At 51.7% G+C, this 21696-nt stretch overlaps 3 protein-coding genes across 8 annotated transcripts in view; 2 read left to right on the top strand and 1 right to left on the bottom strand.

Moving 5' to 3' along the window:
- Positions 1–241: 241 nt before the first annotated feature.
- Tepp (testis, prostate and placenta expressed) lies at positions 242–7065 on the top strand. The gene is made up of 7 exons (XM_008834865.3): positions 242–466; positions 4632–4693; positions 4957–5131; positions 5546–5607; positions 5807–5871; positions 6019–6051; positions 6925–7065. The coding sequence occupies exons 1-7, from the start codon at positions 244–246 to the stop codon at positions 6953–6955; spliced, it is 651 nt and encodes a 216-aa protein (XP_008833087.1). The 5' UTR covers positions 242–243; the 3' UTR covers positions 6956–7065.
- A 5253-nt stretch (positions 7066–12318) lies between these two features.
- Positions 12319–17947, bottom strand: Znf319 (zinc finger protein 319). Its single transcript, XM_008834866.3, has 2 exons — positions 17810–17947; positions 12319–16044 (listed from the first exon to the last, which is right to left on the bottom strand). Exon 2 carries the CDS (start codon positions 15787–15789, stop codon positions 14041–14043), a length of 1749 nt encoding a protein of 582 aa, XP_008833088.1. The 5' UTR covers positions 15790–16044; positions 17810–17947; the 3' UTR covers positions 12319–14040.
- Usb1 (U6 snRNA biogenesis phosphodiesterase 1) overlaps positions 16063–21696 on the top strand; it is an 18240-nt gene continuing 12606 nt past the window's right edge. For 2 of the 6 annotated variants that reach the window (XM_029564393.1, XM_029564391.1), the window contains exons 1-3: positions 18662–18800; positions 19279–19460; positions 19612–19778. In XM_029564393.1, the coding sequence (XP_029420253.1) occupies positions 19324–19460; positions 19612–19778 (304 nt within the window). In that variant the 5' untranslated portion in view covers positions 18662–18800; positions 19279–19323. The other 4 variants (XM_008834868.3, XM_029564392.1, XM_029564394.1 and 1 more) reach the window with 3 other exon arrangements.

Raw genomic sequence — 21696 nt, 5'->3', positions numbered from 1 at the left:
TTAGGCCACTCCTGGAATAGCCCAATTCCAGCCTCCCAGACCCACATATTCTGTGCTGACCTCCCTCACAGCTCTAGATGTGTGTGCCTGCAGGTGTGCATATGTGTCTGTTTGTGTGTCCCAGCTGCCCTGTGTGCAGTTCCTGAAAAAATGACCTGGCACACAGAAGGGGCTCAATAAATGCTCGATAAGTAGTGTGCCAACAGAGCAGGGCATCTGACTCAGACCCTCTGCTCCCCAGCTATGGCCCGCATCATCGACTTAGTGCCCTGGGACGATGGCTCCACCCATGTTTATACTTCCCCGGCCATCCTGATCCCGCTAGAGCGTGTGCGCAATCCACTGGCCGGCGTGAAGCACCAGCTGTACCACCCGTTCCTGCCCACTCTGCGGCGCATGGACATGGACACGGTCAAGGGCTGTCTCTCAGATGAGCACTCCCAGTCTTCCACCTACTGCCAAAAAGGTCAGGCCACTCCCCCAGCAGCAACTTGCGGGCGGGGGGGGGGGGGGTCCCCGGGAGCCTTTGGAGCAGGAGTGCCTGTTCAAGGATGGAAATATTGGAAGGAAAGTCTGGGCACACACAGCAGATGCAAGGGTGAGGGAGGCCAGCCCAGCTATCTTCTAGAAACCCCCTCTGAGGTCTAGCCTCTGCTTCCTGAGCAGAAAAATGAGGCTGAAATGAACTAAGGGGTGAGAAGTACTGGTGCATTGCATCTGCTCAAAGACAAGTCCTCGCTGCTGTTGTGATGGCAGTGTTGTTTTTGAGTTTGAACAAAAGAAGTTTTCCTCTGACTCACAATTGTGAAGGTTCAGAGTAGAGGAGCCACATCTAATAATGGCCCTCCTCCTCCTCTCCCTCCCCCTCCCCCTCCCCCTCCTTCTCCTCCTCCTCCTCCTCATCTCTTTTGAGACTGTCTCAATATGTAGGCTGGGTATTAAATTCTGCTCCAGTCTCAGCCTCCAAGTGCTGAATACAGGTATGTTGTCCCAAACCTGGCTGATCCTGGCCTTCTTACTGGCAAAGCCATACAGTGGAGTGGGGTGGCGAGTGCTCAAATGCCCAAGTGTGTCTGTCTGTTTGTCTGTCTGTCTGTCTGTGCATGTTACTGCTCAGGCACAGACTTGCTGCTGTTATAGCAGGAATAATCATAGAACAACTTCCTCCCACGCAAGATCTCTCTTGCTTTCCTCCTCCCTCTCCCTCTCCCTTCTCCCTTCTTCCCTTTCCTTTCTATTTTCTTCCTCCTCTTTTCCTTTTTCTCTCCTCTTCTCTCCTTCACATTCATAAATGTGTGTGCATGCAAAATTTTGCCAAGCTGTTCTCAATGACAAGGACAGCCTCTTACATCTCATAATACCATTAGCATACCTAGGAAAGTTAATAATTCCATAACATCTAATAGCCACCACACCTTAAAATCTCTCCAGATATGGGGCTGGAGAGATGGTTCAGTGGTTAAGAGCACTGACTGCTCTTGCAGAGGACCTGGGTTTGATTCCCAGCACACACATGGCAGCTAACAACTGAGTCCCAGCACCCACATGGCAGCTCCAGTTCTGGGGGAATCTGACACCTTCTTCTGACCTCCATAGGCATTGCACAACACAGGTGCACTTTACACACATGCAGGCAATACACTCATACACATAAAATAAAAAAATAAATTAAAATTTTCAAAAATCTTTCCTGATATTCAAAAGATATCTCTTATAGCTTAAAAAATAGAAATGGGGTGGGGGAGAGGCCGGAGCAATGGCTCAGTGGTGCTAGCATGTACTTTTTTTGCAAAGGATCTGAGTTCAGTTCTGAGGACCCATACAGGGACGCTCACAACCTCCTGCAACTTGAGCTCCAGGGAATCCAATAGCCTCTTCTGGCCTCCAAGGGCAACTTCATTCACATACATGTGCACACACATACAATCAAAAATAAAATTTAACAAATAGAAATGGGATTGAATCTAGGGTTATACATCACAACAGTTGTTAAGTCTTGAGCTTAGCCTAAAACAATTTTCCATTCATTCTCATTTCTTCCCGTACTACTAACTTTTAAAATATTTTATGTTATTTTTATTTAATATGTATGAGTGCGTTGCCTGCATGTATGTGAGTGCACCCATGTTGTGCAATGCCACAGAAGTCAGACGAGGGCTTCAGATTCCCCTGGAACTGGAGTTAAGGACAGTTCATAGCCACCATGTGGGTGCTGGGAATTGACCCGGGTCCTCCGAAAGAGCAGTCAGTGTCTTAACCACTGAACGACCTCTCCAGCCCCGTACTAACTTTTTAAAAATGGTTTATTTTTATTTTATGTGTATGAGTGTTTTGCCTGCATGTGTACCTATGTTGTGCAATGCCCACAGAGGCCAGAAGAGGGCAATGGATCCCCTGGAACTGGAGTTACAGACAGTTGTTAGCTGCTATGATGTGGGTGTTGGGAACAAAAACCTGGGTCCTCTGCAAGAACAGCCAGTGCTCTTAACCACTGAGCCATTTCCCTAGCCCCTGTACTATTGACTTTTTTTTTTTCTTTTTGGTCTTTTTGAGACAGGGTCTCCCTGTAGCCCAGCTGGCCCAGAACTTGCTATGTAACCAGATTGGACTCAAACTCACAGAGATCTGCCTGCCTCTGCTTCTTAAGTGCTGGGATTAAAGGCCTGCATCACCCAGCTCCCTGTACTACTGACTTTTTTTTTGGGGGGGGGTCTTTTTTTGAGACAGAGTCTCCCTATAGCACCAGCTGGCCTGGAACTCACTATGTAGACCAGGCTGGCCTTGAACTCACAAGAGATCTGCCTGCCTCTGCCTCCCAAGTGCTGAGACTAAAGGCGTGCACCACCATGCTTGGCTGTACTATTGACTTTTAAAGAGTCCCAGACAGCTGTGTTTTAGAAAGTTCCATATGGTGACTTTCAACAATTGATTCTAGGGTGTTTGTTACCATGTTGAACCAGAAGCTAGATCTAGAGGCCTGACTAGTCAGGTTCAGCGTATCATAGCTGACCTCATGCTGTAGCTGGAATATGAAACTGTTTACAGTTCTTGCTGCTAATGTTAACAACTCAGATAAGGTGGCACACTAATTGTATACTGTGTACCCTTTGTGGACTCCAATAGTCATAAGTTTTAGATTCTAAACAAATGGTCTCAAATTATTACCTTTTTATGGTGCCAGAAATCGAACCCAGGGCCTTGCACATGCTAGGCAAGTGTTCTGCCACTGAGCTACAGCCCCAGCCCTTCACTTTTTGAGACCAAGTCTTACTATGTAGTCCACACTAGCCTCAAGCTCATAATCCCCCTACCTCCACCTCAAGTGCTGGAATTACAGGCATGCACCAACACTCCCTACTCTCAAGTTATTTTTAGTAGTTCCACAGTGCAGATGTAGTATGTTTATTTGGTTTAATGACACTTTCATTCCTTCTAGTCAATTGCTATTACAAACAATATTGAAATGGGTCACCTTCTCCTTACATTATTTGTGCACTCACCGCCAGGCTGTGGGGTCAAAGGGCACGTATGTTTTCATAATTCCGATAGGTAATACTGAGCGCTCTCTGTCGGCTCCACTCAATTTACATGGTCTCTGGCAATGTATGATGAGGGTCATTTCCTATAACTTTTTAGATTGTTCTCCATCTAATCTTATAGGTGGAAATCGGTACCTTAATGTAGTTTAAATACACACTCAATTTGCTATGAATGAAGCCAGGCATCTTTCTCTGTAGCCATATGTATTTCTAGTATTTGTGTGTGAGCTACTTAGGCATGACATTTGATCTTGATTTCTAGGAACTCTTCCACATGAAAGAAATTGCATCTGTAAAATTAGTAGAAATAAGCCGGGCGTGGTGGCACACACATTTAACCTCAGCACTCGGGAGGCAGAGGCAGGCAGATCTCTGTGAGTTCAAGGACAGCTGGGGCTACAGGGAGACCGTGTCTCAAAAAGACCAAAAAAAAAAAAATTAGTAGAAATAGTTTCCATTTGTCTTTTGATGCCTTTTGCATTTATTTTTTAGTGTGTTTATTCTTTTTCCCTGTGTGTGTGCTCACAGGTGGAAGTCAGAGGACAACTCTAGGGAGTTGGTTCTCTCCTTCCATCAAGTGGGCACCGGGAATCACACTCAGATCCTCAGGCTCAGTTGGGCAAGTGCTTTTACCCATTGAGCTGTCTCGTCGGCCTTGTGTTTATTTTCATGTAGTCAAAATTATTGGTCTTTTCTTTCAGTTTTTGACTTTTTAGGTGGGATTAATAAGGCCCCATCTCAGGGCTATAGGGGAATTTATCCACATTTTCTTGTAGCACTTCTATGGTTTCATTTTTTTTAACACTGCTCTCTATGGAGTTTACCTTATTGTAAGAAATACGAACTTTTTTTCTTAAACATTTAAAAACTAACCTTTTTTTCTTTGAGGCAGGGTCTTACTATATAGCCCTGATTGACCTAGAAATCAAAATGTAGACCAAGATGGCCTCAGACTTACAGAGATCCACCTGCTTTTGCCTCTTTAGTGCCTGGCCATGATTTACCATCTCCGGCAAAACTAACATTTTTTTTTTTCTCTTAATAAAAAGGGTTGGCCCAAGCTGGAGGGATACTTTTATCTTCTTTCAACAGATGAGTTTGACAAGGCCCACTTCACACTCCTGGGAGTCCCCAACAAACCCTTGCAATGCTTGGTAAGTGTCCTTTGTCCCTAACCCTGAGTTTGCTCAGAAACACCAGCCTGTCCCAGCCCCAGGCAACTTTGGTCCTAGCCACTACTATTTGAGCTTGTCCTCTGCTGCCTACGTGGGATCCTCCCACCCCCAGCCAATCTAGGTCCCGGTTGTCTGCACCCTCTCGGTCGGATGGGCCTAAGATCGGCTTAGGCCTGTGGGGTGGTCTAGGAAGCCCCAAGGTCTTGCACCTGCCGCTATGGTCCTAACCCATCACTCCGCAGGACTTGACAGGGGCCGGCCGGAAGCTCTGCCAAAGGTACCGCGAGGGAAAGCTGGTGCCCATCGCGCCAGGTATGAATCGGGTAGACTGGCCCTGCTTCACGCGTGCCATCGAGGACTGGTCCCACTTGGTGTCCACGGCCGGCGAGTTCAAGCTGCCTTGTGCAAACAAGAGGGGTCAGTCTACCAACCTCAGAGGATGCTCTAGGGAGGGAGAGCTTGCTGACAGCTGGGTGGCGCGTCTGGAGCAGGGAGCGAGAACTGTAGGCTGGCCGACCGGCACAGTGCAGGGTGCCGGGAGCAGCTGGGGCAGCTAAGGCAGGCAAGGCTGAGACAGGCAGAGGGACCTGGAGGAGGCGCCTGTCTTGGGTTAGGGGCACAGAGACAAGTCCAGGTCCTGGTCAGGGTAGCCGCTGAGAACAAAGCTGGTTCTGGAACTGGCCCAGCAGGTTAGAAAAGCAGGGCCTGGTCCAAGCAGGTAGCTGGAGGCGAGGTTTGTGGGGAGCTGGGCTTCTGTGCAGAGGCGGGGCTTCGCTGAGGGAGGGCGGGGTCTGTTCGCCGCCTGTTGTCCAAGATGGACTCTCTCTGCAGTTGAGAGTTTCAGAGGCTACGCAGTGCGGTACCTGAGGCCGGAAGTGACCCAGAACTGGAGGGTAGGGAAGATGCGTGCTGAACGGTTCTCGGGGTCCTGATGTGAAGCGACTTAAAGCAGGGGGCGTGAGAGGGGTGGGGAGCGAGGAGGCCCAGGGCAGGGTCTCCCAGGGCCCTAGTGTCCGGGAGGGAGTGCTGTGGTTTGTGTGGGAGTCCGAGCTCCCCTGGCTTACCAGTCTTTATCCCTGTGGCCCGCCCCAGTACTGCCTTAACCAGAACCCCAGCCTAGACCGCTTCGGACAGAAGCCCCTGCCTTTCGACTCGCTGTAAGTGAGGCCACGAGCCCCAGACCCCGAGCCTGGAGCAGGGAAGAGGGATCGTAGCTGCTTTACAGGCATTTAATTCCTGTCCGCCCGTCCCCGGCACCCCTAGGGAGCGGGGCGTTCAGGGGTTCACCCTAGGTTCTTTCGCAGGAATGTGTTCCGGCACTTTGGCTCCCACTACAGGTAAGGGATGGCCCCGCCCCCTCGGGCGGCCCTAGGGACTCAAAGGATGCTCAGCCCTAGATCCACCTGCCACTCAGCTGGTTTGGGAAGGAGGTGCTTTTCCACCACATTTGGCCCTGAAAAGGCCGGAAGGGGGGTACCGGGGAGGATGGTGAGCAGACATCTGTACAGTGGCACCCCCACTTGGGTCACCGGGGAGTAAAGGCACTTACATAGGGTGAAAGTGCGGAGTACTGTGAGACTTTTCCCAACTCTGTTTGGTCCCTCTCCAGCTTTGTCCTGGGCACCTTAGCAATACCAGACAACTTAGTGCCACGCTACCACCAGTACAACCAAACACCATGGGACCTCACTTGTGCTATCTCTGTGCCTAGCAGGTTCTTCCTTCTACTCTTTAAAGCCAGCCCAGCCGTCCCAGCCTCCTGGAAGTCTTGCCTGCCCCAGGCCTCTCCCCACAGCTCTTACACTATTTCACCCCTAGCTTGTAGCAACCAGACTGCTGCATGGTCCTGTTGGTGAAAAGCTGCCTTCCTCACACACATACAGGAAAACTTTGTTTTTTACTAGCGTGTAATACCAGAATTCGTTCATGTACAACTGAAAAACCCATGATGCTGTTATAGTTGGGAGGCAGTGGGAAATGGTGTAAGGTGAATTGGAAGTGTGTATAGTGAGGAACAGCCAAACCTATACAAAAGGAAATTAGAAAGCCATTGAAGGGTCTTGAGCCACACACAGACTGAATGGAAACTGTTTTCAGATGCGAGAGTAGAGAAGTAGGCTTTGGAATGGAGGTGGGGGCTAGGGAAAGCCAACTTGATTTTTCTTCAGGGTACCCTAGAGTCCCCACCTCATCCCTCTTTCTCTCCACAGTCATATCAACTATCTGACTCCCTGGCATTAATCTGTGAAAAGGAGGCTGATCCCCCTCTGGCTGTCCCTAGCAGGACAGAGGGCCTATGGTGGCACCACTCATCTCCCCGGGAGTTCAGTTCAAGAAATAAACCTAATGCTTTCTTGGGAAACCTCTGTGTGTGTGTGTGTGTGTGTGTGTGTGTGTGTGTGTGTGTGTGTGCGCGCGCGCGCACATGTGAGTGCAGTTGCCCTTGGAGGACATGTATGGCAGGTTGGAGGAGGGTCAGGATCACAGATGACAACGTATTACCCTTGCCTGCCCTCTGCCAGCTCCTTGGGAATGGGGAGGAAGATGTAGGGGGTGGTAAAGGATATTTGGTGGCCTTGAGTGGAGTATCACAGTCTAAGCCTGGAGCCAGTTGGGGTCAAGGCACAAGGGCAGCCCACACACTGGGTTTCTCTGATGCTCTTGTCTTGCTTGTAGCTCCAACCCAAGATCCTGAATTTGCAGCCTCTCAGAGCCCGAGTTTGAACCCTGGAAGGGCAGGAGGGTATTGAGAGGGGGATTTGTGGTACCTCTCTGAACCCTTACCATACTGGTGTACTTTAGGGCATCCGAGCCTCCTTGAAGGAAAGGGAGCATGCTAGGCTTGTGCCCTCTGTTCCTTGCGAGGCAGCCGAACTCTAATATAAACCTGGATAAGTATCAGAACATTCTGCTAAGAAATGTTATCACCTAAGTAGAAGGGTGTCTGTTCTACCTATGAGCAGCAGGACTAGCCCTCATTCATGGCCCCCCTCCTAGTCATGACCCTACTCCCCATTAATAGCAGGCATAATGGTCTGGCCTAGACGCAGGGGAGCCCCAAGGAAGAGGGTCTTGGCCTGGTGCTGTTAGGGCAGCTGTGTTAGCTCCTGGGCCTTCCATATCCCACCCTACCCATGGGCAGTCTTCACAGACAGGCCCCCATTGGAACAAATAGCCACCAAACTCAAGAATTCAGTTTGAGGTTTCTGGTCCTGGGGCTGCCCTGGACCCTCACAGATCCACAGATTTCCACCTGAAATCACATACAAAGTCACATATCCACATGCAGGGTATCTTCCATGGATAGTTCCCTTTTCATCCGATCCTCAGTAAAGTCCGTGTCCACAATGGTTAGGAACTCCTTGTTCACACCCTCTCCTTCTCCTCCAACCCTAGGCACTGCATAGCTGCTACATACAAGTCCAGGGCCTCAGGAGGAAAGAACTGAAAGAAAAATGACTTCACAGGTCAGAATGCATTATCAACCTGTATTTTCCCTGGGCTGTGCCAGAACCCTGGGATGTGAGCCATACCCTGTGATCCTTGTTTCACTGATGATGGAACTGGCAGGTAAAGCAAGAGGTCAGCCTCAGGCCAAACCCAGAACCCAGATCTCAAGAAAGTCCCAGTACTTGGCAAAGGGTTCACATATGGTCTATGCTCAGCTCTATAGAACAAGTTGTTTTCCAGAAAAGTAGTCTTTCTGCTTAACTTCGGCTAATAAGAAAATAGGCTGTGGGCTGGGCAGTAGTAGCTCAGTGGCAGAACACTTGCCTAGTACATGAGACCTGTGTTCAATCCCTAGCACCACACACACACAAAGGTAGGTTTGTGTTGTGTTTGATATGCAGACAGCCTGTGTTACAAAGTTAAGGATGGTTGTGTTTTCTTTTGTGGGTAGAAGAGACAGTCACTGCCCTTATACTGACAAAGAACTAAGGTTTCCATCTCTATCTTCAAATATGAGGTTTTGGTGGCAACAGGGCAGAAGGCAGGAGCTTGGGGAAGAGGAGCCCCTTCTTCCTCAGGGTCCAGTGAGGATGTACCCATCCTCCTCCCTGCAAACACAGTAGACAGCTTTGGGAAGCCACTGGCAGAGCCCCTTGGGATATCAGAGGTACAAGTGTTCCCTTCAAATGACAGAAGAAATGGACCCTGTCCAAGGCTCCCGGCAGGGATGCTAGAGCCCTACCTTGGACACTGGAGAGCTCAAATGAGCATGCTGAAGTGTGTAAGAGGGGACAGAATGACTGGGCTCTCTTCTCTGTGCCTGCTTCCTTGACCCAGTATCACTGAACAAGTTCACCCCAGGATGTGACCCAGCTTTGAGGCCTTTGCCTGGGCCAGCAGTCTGGTGTGTATTGGAGATGCCACCCTTGTCTTAGAGATGCTCTGAGTCAAATGGGAGAAATAGGTAAGCAGGCTGTCACATTAAACCTGAAACCATGTTCCTCCATCCCAGGGCACTGTGGATGCCAATCCAGAGCAGCAATTAAAAATTCCTATCCACTGACTGTACATTTAATCCTGACTTCATTAAATACATTAAGTAAAAAACTATGCCTAAAAATAGAGTAGAAAACAAGCAAAACCAATTTAGTGTGCAGTGTCTATTCTTAAGTCAAAATGCTTCACAGCCCCACAAGGGAGTCATTTTAGACCCATTTTATAGCTAGTGAAAGAAATGAACTTGAGGGAGTTGCGATGAGCCCAAGGTCACAGGGCCAGTGACTAGCAGAGCTGGGAATTGCAGGCAGGTGAGACTATGGTCACTACATTCTATTCCTCTCTGCTAAGAGGTACAAGCAGGAGTGGGGAAGAAAGCAAAAGGGTTTCCTGGGGCTGGAGACATAAGATGGGCTTGGAAGGAAGCAATGTCCTATTAGAAAGCTCTCAGAAGCCACGCCAGGTAGCATGCACCTGCAGTCCCAGATAATTAGGGGGCTGAGGCAGGAGGATCAACTCAGTCCAGGAGTTGCAAACCAGCCTGGGAAACAATGAGACACAGGATCTCCCTCAGAATGACCGGCAGTATCTCCTGCCTCCCAGCCTTGACCTCTCAGTTTCAGAGATTTTGGCTCATCATAAAGAGATCCCATCAGAAATCTTCACTACAGTCATGCCATGACTTTGGGATAGTCCAACCACCATGATTTCATCTTTGGAAATTTCAGGCCTGACCCCAATCCAATTCTCTGACCTTTAGTCCACCACAAACCCAGCACCAGCTTCCTTGCTGGTCTACCCACCCCCAGGCTCCAAAACTTTGTTCAAAGCTGTCCTTTCACCAGAAATGCTTTCCAAACTCTTCCTCCTCAGTCTCACCCTTTCTTCCAGAAAGGCCTCTCTCATATCCTCCTCCTCCCCACTCTCTTCCCCAAGACTGCAAGTGCAGGGACCCTGGCTGTTTGAGGAGACTCATCCATGCCTCTGGCCAGTGGGCTTGCTTGCCAGCTCCTCTTACCTCTCTCAGGAATGAGGTCTGGGACCCCTGGAACCAGTGCAGGAAAATTTGAACTGAATGAAAGTCCTACTATAAAGTAACAGTGGTGTTTATTACAAACAACATGGGAAACACACATCATAGCCCAGGGCCTGGGGCTGGCACCAGGGTAGGCTCAGGAACAGGGCAAAGCTCAAGCTGAGGTGGGATGGGATGAAGATCACACACTATGTCCTAGGGGTCAGCAGTTTTGACATTTTCTTACTCTACCTTTTGTGTGTGTGCACACATGTGGGAATGCACATTTGTGAAGGCCAGAGGTTGACATCAAGTATCTTCCTCGATCACTACCTTATTTTTTTTAAGACAGGGTCTCTCACTGAACCCAGTGCTAATTGGGTTCATGTGCCAACATGTCCTGACACTGCCTACACCCCATCATGTCCCCCCACACCCCTGGTCCAGGGTTACAGACTCATGCAACCATGCCTAGCTTTATTATGTGGGTGCTGGAGATCTAAACTCAGGTCCTCATGCTTGAGCAGCAGGCCCTACACTAACTGAGCCATCTCCCCAGCCCCTACTCTACTTTTTGAAGTTCATGAAACCAGTTAAACTCTCTCATCTGAAGTTCTTGCTTCATGCCTAGCAAACAGCAGGTACTCAGTTATGGCTGTGGGTGAAAGAACAAAGGCAGGAATGCAAAGCTAGGATGGAATGGGGACACGGTGAAGAGGGAGACCCCATAACTCACAACCCCCCCCACCACACACATACACACAATTGACCCAAGGAATTACAGCAGGAACCTTTGGAGATGTGAGATCAATAGCAGCCAAGGCTCTTCCTAGAGGTGACTTTCCAGGAACAAAGAAACCACTTGTTTGTCACCAGTCTCGTGGGAGGCCTTGAGTGAATTTCCACAAGCTGGGTAGTCTAGGTTGGGCCCAAGGTCTGCTCTGGAGGAGCGAGAAGCAGGTTTGCAGGCTGGGAAGGAGGATGTAGGCTGGAGATGACGTTTCACAAAAGTGGCCTGGAGGTGCTGGCCCTTTAAGGAGATAGTGCAACCTGCCTGGGAAGATACAGCACAGTAACTTCCATCTCTCAAGGAGCTTAAAGCCAGCTTGGGGGTGGGGTGGGGGGATATCTGTGGCCATGCTTCCTGGCCAGACTGAGTGTCAGGGACAGTCCTGGTCATGTTTCCAACTTCCTGGTCAGAAAATGGTAGATGAAGCCAGAGTGCCAGTGCTGTCCTGGGCCATACTGCCAGTCCTCCAACAGTGTTAAGTCCCAAGTTCATCTGCCAACCCCCACAGTTCTACAGCTTTTGCACCGTGTGGCTTGGGAAATTCCTGGGCCTCTAAATGTTCAGGTCTACCCGGCCACCAAGTCGAGGAGTTTTGCCTAAGGCCATACAACGGAAGAGTAAGCTAGGCCTTGAGCCTGGCAGAAAAGGCTACCTGCTGAGCAGCAGAAGCCTATAGGAAGGAACGTCCTGGGTCCTTAGGGGCCACACAGTCTGGGCCAGTTTCTGGAACACTTACAGAGTGAGCAGCTCCCTATCCTTTGAACCTTCTACCCTCACCCTTCTCCATCTAGGACAGGATGTTCCTGGCCTCAGATACCAGGCCTAGGTAGGGGCTACTTCTCTCTCCAGCCCTACTATGGCCTTTGAGAAAAGGAAAGTGCCCGAGTGGCAGGTAGGCTGCTGGGGGCAGGTATGGGGTACAAGAGAGGTATGTGACAACCTCAGGCTAAGCCCAGGCTTACCAGGCCCAGTCTCCAGCCTCTGGCCTTCCATGAGTTGCTGGTCTCACAGCCCAGTTCACTCCTCAGGAGTTGTGGTTAAACCTCAATCAGGTGGGGGGCAGGTGTGCTATACTTGATAACCGTCAGCAAGTCCATAACCCAGGGCCTCACCAAGACTCCATATAATTCTCACAACAATGAGGCAAACTAACTTCCTTTTTTTTTGGACAGATGAGGTGAATGAGTCCTAAAGAGTTTGGGTGACCAGCCCAAAGTCATGCGTCAGATGTTCAAATCTCAGGATTCAAGCCCAGCCCTGTGTCCCAACCCAACCTGTAACACTGGTCTGCATGACTATCAGCCCGTGCAGGGCCCATCACTCCCTCTCAGAAGAATGAGAAGAGCTGTGGTCTGCAATGGTCAGTGTCTTTACTTCTAAAGCAGACATCAGACTCACTATGTATACATATCAACAGTGGATACCTAAAATGGAGTCATTCTTTTCAAACATCCAAACTCTCACATTCATAAGATCCAAAATGACATGAAATTAAGCTGTACAATGTTATAACAAACTGCTTTTAGAAAGCAAAATGTAAGGAAAAAAATGAACAGTTGGGACTGGACTGTCGTGAGCCTGGATTCCAGTCTTTTGAGGCTTAGTGACCAAGAACCAGCCAAGAGAAGTTCCAGCCTGTCCCTGTGGGCACAGGAGGGAACCTGGGCAGACAGAGCAGGTGGATATGGCCAGTTGGACTTCATAAGGTGAGAGGTAAGTAGCACCCTCTGGGCACTTGGCATATGTGCTGGTCAATCTTTCAAGACTCATGACTAGGAGGGCGGGGGCTGAAAAGGGCATGGACAGGGCTGGGCTCAGAAGGATGACTTTGACAACAAAGGTCCTCCAGGCTCCTGAGGAGCCGTCCAGTGATGGTGGCTGTCCATGCACCTGTCAGGAGCAATTACCTTCTAGGCTCTTTTATCCTTCTGACCTCCTGTTCACCTCAGGAGGCAGTCTGTGGACAGCCACAGACCCAGGAGGACTCTAGGAAGCCTCACTCAAAAGAGAACAGTGTTTTGGCAACCGAAGATCCTTAGGGTCTGCAATCAGTGTTGGAGTGGGTATCCCATGGGCTGGGAGGGCACTGTGAGATCAAACACCATTCCCCACACTGGACACCCAGGCCTGCATTTGGCCCTGAGGCAGGACTGGGGCAAGCTGAGGCCATGCCTCTGAGCCCGACACTTTGGTTCATAAATTTTGAGAGGAAAGAATTTGTCTGTATTTGCTGAGAAGATTGTGGGCTTGGTCCTCCTTCCTCCCAGCCCCAGGAATGGGGTAAAGGAGACTAACAGTCCTCTCCTTCCACAACAGCAGTCTTGCCTGGCTAAGGGTACATTCACAACCTCACAGCTTGGGACCGCTCACAGGCAGGAGGGGGCTTCCAAAGTCACAGGATCAGCCCTCAGCACACGGGCTGCTTGTGCTCCTCTCCCTGTGATAACTGAGGGCATCACCAGATCCTCTCTGCTTTCCCCTTCTGACTGGGCCCCTAGTCTCTAAGCAGACCCTGCCCAAAGACTCCTATACTACACATCTCAACTATCAGAAACTTAGGGGTCACCTCAGTCCTGGCTGGGCTACAGAGGACTGTAGGTCATGGTCTACACCCCATATCTCCAGGACTGTCACAAAGCTGGCTTTGTCCTCTAAAGATCAACTTGAGGGTGCTCTACTATAACCTTCCTTCTTCCTAAGTCACTTGGTTTCTAACTAGGATGAAAGATTTGGGAGGGCTGGGTTGGCATCCCCCATACTGGGGATAAAGGGGCCACTTGACTGCCAAGTGGGATCCCAGGCCCGCATAGGTTGAGGGGAGAGGGGCAACAGGGCTCTCAGAAAGCAAATCCTGTCATGGGGAAGAGGTTAATAGAATCAGGCTTGGCCACAGCATTCTGGCTCTCCCACTGCCAGGCTGGTGCTAGGAATTCTAAGTATGGGCACCTTCCACCTGCCCTGGAACCTTCTGTCCTCACTCCTAGGGCCTCACATGGGAGCTGGGTGACAAGACTTGGTACCATGCAGCTACAAGCAGGTGAAGCTTGGCTGGGCGGGGCAGGTGGCCCACTAGCCTTAGGGCAGGCAGGCTGCTACCTGGTAGGCACCCTCTGCAGCTGCCGCCGCAGCACTATGCTGCGCGCTGTGCTCCTGCAGCAGCGCCACATCCAGGAAGCGCTCCCCACACCATACACACTTGAACTGCTGTTCACGCGCGTGCACACCCTGGTGCTTATTGAGATGCTCCCGCTGCTTGAAGGCTTTGTCGCAGTTGGGGCATTTGTAGGGTTTCTCACCCGTGTGTACACGCCGGTGCCGCTGCAGGTCTGAAGCATATTTGAAGCGCTTCTCGCAGTCTGGGCACTTGAGTGGCTTCTCACGGGCTGGGTCGCAGCGGTGCTGCACGAACTCGGAGGAGGAAAAAAAGCGACGCTCGCACAGGGTGCAACGGAGGGGCTTCTCTGCGGCTGCGCAGTGTGACAGCTGGTGCTTCTGCAGGGCCGACGCCCGCTTGTAGGCCTTGTTACACACCGGACATTTGAAGGGCCGCTCAGTGGAGCCTGGCAGGCACTTGTGGCGCAGTAGCTCCGCTGACTGGTCGAAGCCCTTCTGGCACACCGGGCATTTGAAGAGAGTCTCCAGGGTGTGCACGTGCTGGTGGTAGAGCAGGTGGCTGGGCTGCCCGAAGCCCTTCTCACACAGCCCGCACTTGAAGGGCTCCTCGGTCTTGTGCGTGCGCCGATGCCGCATCAGCGCATACTGCTGCTTGAAGCCCATGGGGCACAGGTCGCACTTGAAGGGCCGCTCTGCGCTGTGCGTGCGCTCATGCTGTCGCAGGTCCGAGGGCCGCTTGAAGGCCTTCTGGCACTCGCCGCAGCGGAAGGGCCTCTCGCCGCTCGGGGTGCAAGGGTGCTGCAGCAGCTCGGACGACTCTTTGAAATGCAACTCGCACACGTTGCAGCGGAAGAGGTGATGCTCACCCGAGTGTGCATACATGTGACGCACCAGGTGCGAGCGGTGCTTAAAGGTCTTCTCGCAGACAGCGCACTTGTAGGGCCGCTCGGAGCTGTGTGTGCGCTTGTGGTGCACCAGGTGGGACGACTGACTGAAGCTCTTGTCACACAGCGTGCACTTGTAGGGCTTCTCTCCAGTGTGGATCCGCTCGTGGCGAGAGAGCTCTGACAGGTGCTTGAAGGGTTTTTGGCAGATGGGGCAGCTGTAGGGTTTTTCCGGCTGCTCTGCAGGGGCGACATCTGTGGGTGGTGGTGCTGGGGGCAGTGAGGGTGCAGCAGTGGTGGCTGGCTCGGCAGCCTCAGCTGGCTTGTAGGTCTTATCACAGATGGAACACTTCATCATGCCAGTGTGAGAGCTGTGGTGCTGCGCCAGGGAGGTGAGCAGTGAGAAGCCCATTTTGCAGACACCACAGACAAAAGGCTTCTGCTCAGCCTGCACGCATTGGTGCTCCAGGAGGTCAGTAGCCTGATGGAAGATCTTGAGACACTGTGTACACTGGAAGGAGCGATCATGGCCCGCCAGGCACTGGTGTTCGTGTGGGCTGGACAGGTGTGCCAGGTCATGGCCACACACACCACATTTGGGGCCAGGCTCGCCTGCTGCCTGCAGTGGTGCATGCTGTGGAGGCTGCAGGCCTGGGTCAGGCTGCAGGAGTATGCCATAGACAGCACAGCCCAGCGGGTTCTCAGCTGTGCCTGGGGGCAGTGTATGCTCAGCCAGGGCTGGTGGTGGCTCAGCATGGTGCTGAGGCTGTGGTGGCTGTGGCTGCTGTGGCTGTGTCTGTGGTGGCTGCTGCCAGCTTTCTGACATGCTTGGGAAGATGAAACAGGGTTTGGACAGTAGTGGCTTCAGTTTCCCACTTAAGGTGACCCAACCCTGAGAGAGAAGTTGCCCAATCTCAGGGATGGACAAGGACCTCACACAAGGCACAGAAGAGGACTGCTCAGGCAGCCCCCGTCATTAGCCAAGAAGACAGCCTACAAGGCAGTGTCTACAGGACAAGGGGCTCTTCAAGGCAGGGTCCCGGCAATGCCAGGGAAGCTCTGCTTTCCCCAGTAGTCGGTTCTGTAGGGAAGAGAGACACAGTAAACTTAAGGCAGGAACCCTTCCCTGGTCTCTCCCCATGCTGCCCACACTCACTGCACAGACATAAGCTACATCAGGGCAGGGAGATGCTCAGGGCTGGAGACCTGCTCCCTTCACATGCTACCAAAGAGGTCTGATGGCTGCTCCATTTCTCCAGGCAAAGGGGAAGAGAGCTGTCTCCAAACCCACCCGCCTCAGTTCCCTTTTCCTGGGCAAAGTATCCCAGACTCCCCAAGTCCCCCTGGCTTCCTCCCAACCTTCTTCAGCCAGGTCTCACAGGGTCTGGAGTGACCCGAGGCCTTCCAACCCCTCTCCCATTGTCACAAGGACACTACAGGGCTCACTCAGAGAGAAGAAAAGCCTGCGGGCAGGCAGAACCCAGGGAACCCACACTTCCTAGGTCTAAGTTCAATGGCCTCTGGAACTAATATTAAAACAAAGGAACCAAGGACTACCTCAAAAACCTTGCTTTGAAGGCTTGGCCCACACCTCTCTTTATCTGCATGCCAGGCCTTTCCCCAGGTAACATGCCTATTCTCTACTTATAACAGGATGAATGACCTTGCAGAGACCTGAACTCATGGTGGAGAGGGTTAAATGGCCAGTTCACAGACCACCCAGTGTGGGGGGTTCTTGAAGCTGAACTTCCTCATTCTAGTCATCTCCCAGAGGAACAAAAACAAAAGCCCTACACATTCTCTGAATCTTTGACTGTCAAGATGTAAGAAATTGCACTGTTTTGCCTGAATGATGCAGGATGAAGCATGCTAATCCACAGGGTGTTTCTCCTCCAGGGTCCTTGCTGCATGTAGGTCCACAACATTCCCAGTAGTGAAGGCAAGATAAAGCCCACTCAACCCTGGCAAATCTCTAACTCACCACTTTGTGGCAGCATAAGGTAATTCCAGAGGGGGGTGGATTTTTGGAGTCAGAGGCAACCCACTTCCAGGTTCCCAACTCATCTGCCTCTTACATTTTAAAAGTTTCTAAGTTTTCTCTAAGAGGAAAAAGGGCAGACAATGCCAGCCTTGCCTCTAACTGTTCTGCTAAAGAAACAACAATCCAGATAAAAGCTGTCATCCTGCGAATCTTCCCGGAAGGGAGGAAAAAAGGGCCAGTGCACAGTGGAGTAGCAGCGTGTGTGAACAAGTGCTACGGCTGGGTCATTTTAACCTTCCTAGGGCAGAAAGGAAAGGTGGGCTGCTCTGGAAGCTGCGCCAATCCAACTGTGTGCTGTTTTTCCTGGTATGAAAGGCCGCCAGTGCGAGCGGCCACCCCTACCCGCCACCTCTCCACCTCCTACCCTGGCCCTCTTCCAGGAAGGTGCAGCCAGAAACCCTCTCCGATCACTCCGCAAAGGGTAGGGGAAAGTAGGGGAAGGCAGGGCAGACAAGGAGAAGCCTCCACCTGCGCCCCACCCCAGCCCTTCTTCCTCGCTGGGAAACGGAATGTAAGCCGATCACCTCCCATCCGGCCCTGCCTGCAGCCCGCCGGTCCAGCTGGGCTGCCTGTCAGTTTTGGCCTGGGATGGCGGGAGCCGCTGCGGCCGGGGGGGTGGATGGCGGGGCTGGAGAAGGCCCCAGGGCCTCAAACCATGCCCGGGAAGCGGCTGCACTTCCAGGCCCGGTCTGGGCCGCCCCGGAGCTCAGGAGGCCTCCGGGTCTGCCGGAGGAGCAGTCAGGGAAGGGGTGCGGTGAGCATGGGAGTGGTCCCCAGAAGCAGCCCCGGATGCCCCGCCGCTCACCTGCTCGGGGCCGCCCGAGGGGTCAGGCGTGGGGCGAGTGGAGACCAGCTGCTTTTTCTATCGCCCCTTTATTCCGGCTCCATCCGCCGCGGCGCGGCCTACGCGCCCTGCCAATCCCCGGCCTCGCGTAGCGGCGGAGGCCGGTCAGGGAGTAGGGGGCCGGTTTGCGGCGGCCGGAACCGAGGAATCGACGGGCGTACTCGGGCTAGCGGGACCAGAGCGGAGGAGCGCCGGGAGGGAGGACGGGCGGACGGACCGACAGCCCTGCAGAGACGAGCGGACGGACTGGCGGCGCAAGGCCAGGGAGGCGGGGCCGGAGGAGGAGCGGCGGCCGGGGCGGCAGCTGCGGAGGAGTGGGCTGCACGGAGCGAGGCCGCCCCCTACCGGGGACCCCGCTGCCCCGCCGGCCTGAGACGCCGCGTCCTAGGGCACTGGGCTCGAGTCTCGGGATCAGCAAGCAGGGGGCCGACCGAGCGACGCCGCCCGCTCCCGCCCACCTCGCTCGGGCTCAGGGCGGAGGCTCCGGGTCCAGCCCGGGGCCGTCCCCTATTCCTCGCGGCAGGGCCCTCCCGCACCCTCCGGGCTTCTGCAGCTGACGTGCCGCTCGGCTTGCCTCTCGCGAGGGACCCGGGTCTCGGGTTTGTGCAAGCTTGACAAGGGGTACCTTCAGACCTGTGAAACCCGCTCTGCAGCGCTCCGGAAGGCGGCTGGCAAGCCTACGCTGCGGTCCCACTAGGGACCGCCCCCGAGCTCCGCCAGGCCGCGCCTCGGGGCGGGGCTACTCTAGGCCGTTCCCCTGGAGAGCACTTCCGGATCAGTGGAACCCCAGGCTCCGGGTGAGGTTGCCCACCGACCAGACCTGTGGTCTAGGACGAGGCTCCATGAGCGCGGCGCCCCTGGTGGGCTACAGCAGCAGCGACTCCGAGGATGAAGCCGGGGCCGAGGCCGCCGCCATAGGGCGGAGCGGGCCGGAGACTAGGGGCCGCAGTTGGTGAGGAACGAGGGAGTCTCTCCCGCGAGGGCGTGATTCTGCTGAAACCCCGAGGAGATCCGAGGCTCCAGGGTAGCAGGGAGAGTATGGGTCAGTTCCCGGGCTAGGAAAATAAGGACATGGAGCGAAGAGGGTTCAGAGCATATCCTGGAAAAAGCCCCAGAATGGCTCCACTTGGCAAAGGCGAAGTTGGGAGTCAGGATACTGGTTCAAGTCCAACCATCGCCTCTTGTGCACTATATCCTTCCTGGTCAACACTGTACCATCCTAGACCTGTTTCCTGATCTGAACGCAGCTGCAATAATACCAAAAGCGTATGAAGGGTGTCAGTCTGGAAACTCCAGACCAAAGCAAAACTAGAGAGCCTTGGGTTCTTAAATACCTGTCTTTGTTAGGTGCAATGTCAGCTCATCGCACAGAGCTCTGTAAAATGGAAATATGCTTTATACACGAGGTAATTTGTGTACCTTCATCACAGATCTAGAATGAGCTATTCCAACTCAGGCCTGTCCAGCTAGGTAAAATGACCTACAAACCACACATTGCTGCTTGCCCAGGTATTTCCCCTGGGGACCAAGAGCTGTCTCCCAGAGGAGCTGGGAAACCTCAGCAATACTGGAGAGCTCCTGGAAATCCACACTCAGAGTCACTGTGGCTAAGGTAAGAGGGTAGCAAGTTTGAGGCCAACCTGGGCTACATGGCAAGACTCTGCTGAAAAAGAATCATTGTGTATAAAGCTTAAAACTGCTGTATGTGCAAAGGGAGAGAATGTGAGGTGGATAAATGCTTGTATTCTTTTTCTCTCCTTCAGTGGCCAGAACCCCCTTCCCAGTCAGAAGTTACCAATACCTGACAGTGTGCTAAGTATGTTCCCCAGCACAGAGGAGAGACCTGAAGATGACAGCGCAAAACATGGAGGACGAGTTCGAACTTTTCCTCATGAACGGGGCAACTGGGCCACCCACATCTACATACCATGTGAGTCACTTAACTGAAGGCAAATGACCAAAACCAGAAAGTATCTCCTAGCCACAGCAAGGAGAAAGAAAGGAGCCCTGTGTGTTGCACTCACATCCTGCCCCATCCCGGATGAGCTGACAGGCTGAATCTGACCTCACACTACTACTCGCTGTTCTGGGTGTTCTCTTGTGAGTTCCTAGGCTTCTCAGTTTGTTTCCTGTCCTCTAAACTGGGAGTAATAGTAATACCTATCTCCTAGGAAGATTGTCAGATAATCTGTCATACTCAGCACAGTACACCAAGTAGTAGCTCTTAATGTTGTATAAACTTTCCCATTATCAGTACCCACCACCAAAGTGCTGCATTTGTCGGAACAGATGAGCCTACAGTGGCACATTATAATCACCTACCCTCCACAGTTTGTATTAGGGTTAAGTTTTGGTGCTATACATTCTATGGAGCTTCAACAGACTTACAAAGACTTGTATCTGCACTAGAGTATCATAGCAATTTCACTGCCCTGAGAATCCTCAGTGCTCAACTTAGCCATCCCTGTCCCCTACCAATATTTGTTTTCACAAATTTCCTTTCCAGAATGACCCAGAATTGGTCTCATTCAGTGTGTAGCCTTTTCAGATTGGCTTCTTTGATTTAGTAATATGCATTTAAGGCTCATCCATACCTTGTCACAACTTGATAGTCCATTTCTTTTTAGTGCTAAATAATATTCCATTATCTCGTAGTACCACCGTACATTCACCTACTTAACAGCATTTTGATTGCACCTAAATTTGAGCAGTTATGAATAAAGATGCTGTAGGCTTTTATGCAGTTTTCACCTTTTTTGGGTAAATGGCAAGGAATATGATTGCTCGAGTGTATGGTAACAGTGTGTTTAATTTTTTAAGAAACCACCAAACTTTTGGGAGGCAGAGGCAGGCAGATCTCTGAGTTCAAGGCCACCCTGTTCTACATAGTGAGTTCCAGGACAGCTGGGGCTACAAGGAGACCCTATCTCAAGAAGACAAAAAGACAAAAAACAAAACAAAACAAAAACACCAAATGTCTTCCACCGTGGTTGTACCATTTTACATTCCCACCAGCAGTGAATGAGAGTTCTTGCTGCTCTGTGTCCTTGTCGACATTTAATGCTGCCAGGGCTCTGGAGTACAACATTTTAATTAGGTGTATAGTGGTTTCTTATTGACTCTTGATTAGCATTTTCCTGGTGACATGATATGGAGCATCTTTTCTTGTGCTTTTTGCTACCTGTCCATCTTCTTTGCTGAGGTATATATTAAGGTTTTTGGCCTATTTTTCAATCAGATTTCCTTAAATGGGTTTTAAATGTTCTACACACACACGCACGCACGCACGCACATATGTATATTTATTTGTCTTTTTGAGACAGGGTCTCCCTGTAGCCCCAACTGACCTGGAACTCACTATGTAGACCAGGCTGGCCTTGATCTCACAGAGATATGCCTGACTCTGCCTCTCAGGTGTTGAGACTAAAGGTATGTGCCATCATGCCCAGCATGTAGTTTAATCTCTTAAGTTTCTGGGGTTTTTTGAGCTGTCTTCGTTATTAGTTTCTAGTTTAATTCCAGTGTAGCATGAAATTATCATACAACTTCTATTTTTTTTTCTTTTGTATGTTTATATCACACAGAACATCCCAAACCATCTCATTTGGCTATACACCCACTTCCCAGATAGCACACTCCATAGCCTCCCTCCCCCCCACTAGAGCCCTTATACTCTGATATCCCTGCTACTGTCTGCTGTGTTGTCGGCACCCCAGCCATTCCCCACTACTTGCCCTTCTGGTGAATCTAGTCAGCCTATCTAGAGGTCTTTGTTTTAAGAGGGTCAGCTGTTACTCATCTAGTGGTAATCAGTTGTCAGTATTCCTTTAGATAAGATTGGGGTCTTG

This window comes from Nannospalax galili, unplaced genomic scaffold (assembly GCF_000622305.1).
Source record: "Nannospalax galili isolate Female #2095 unplaced genomic scaffold, S.galili_v1.0 scaffold957, whole genome shotgun sequence".
NCBI lineage: Eukaryota > Metazoa > Chordata > Mammalia > Rodentia > Spalacidae > Nannospalax > Nannospalax galili.
Note: the sequence above shows the minus strand (reverse complement) of the source record. Positions and strands in the feature narration are given on the sequence as shown.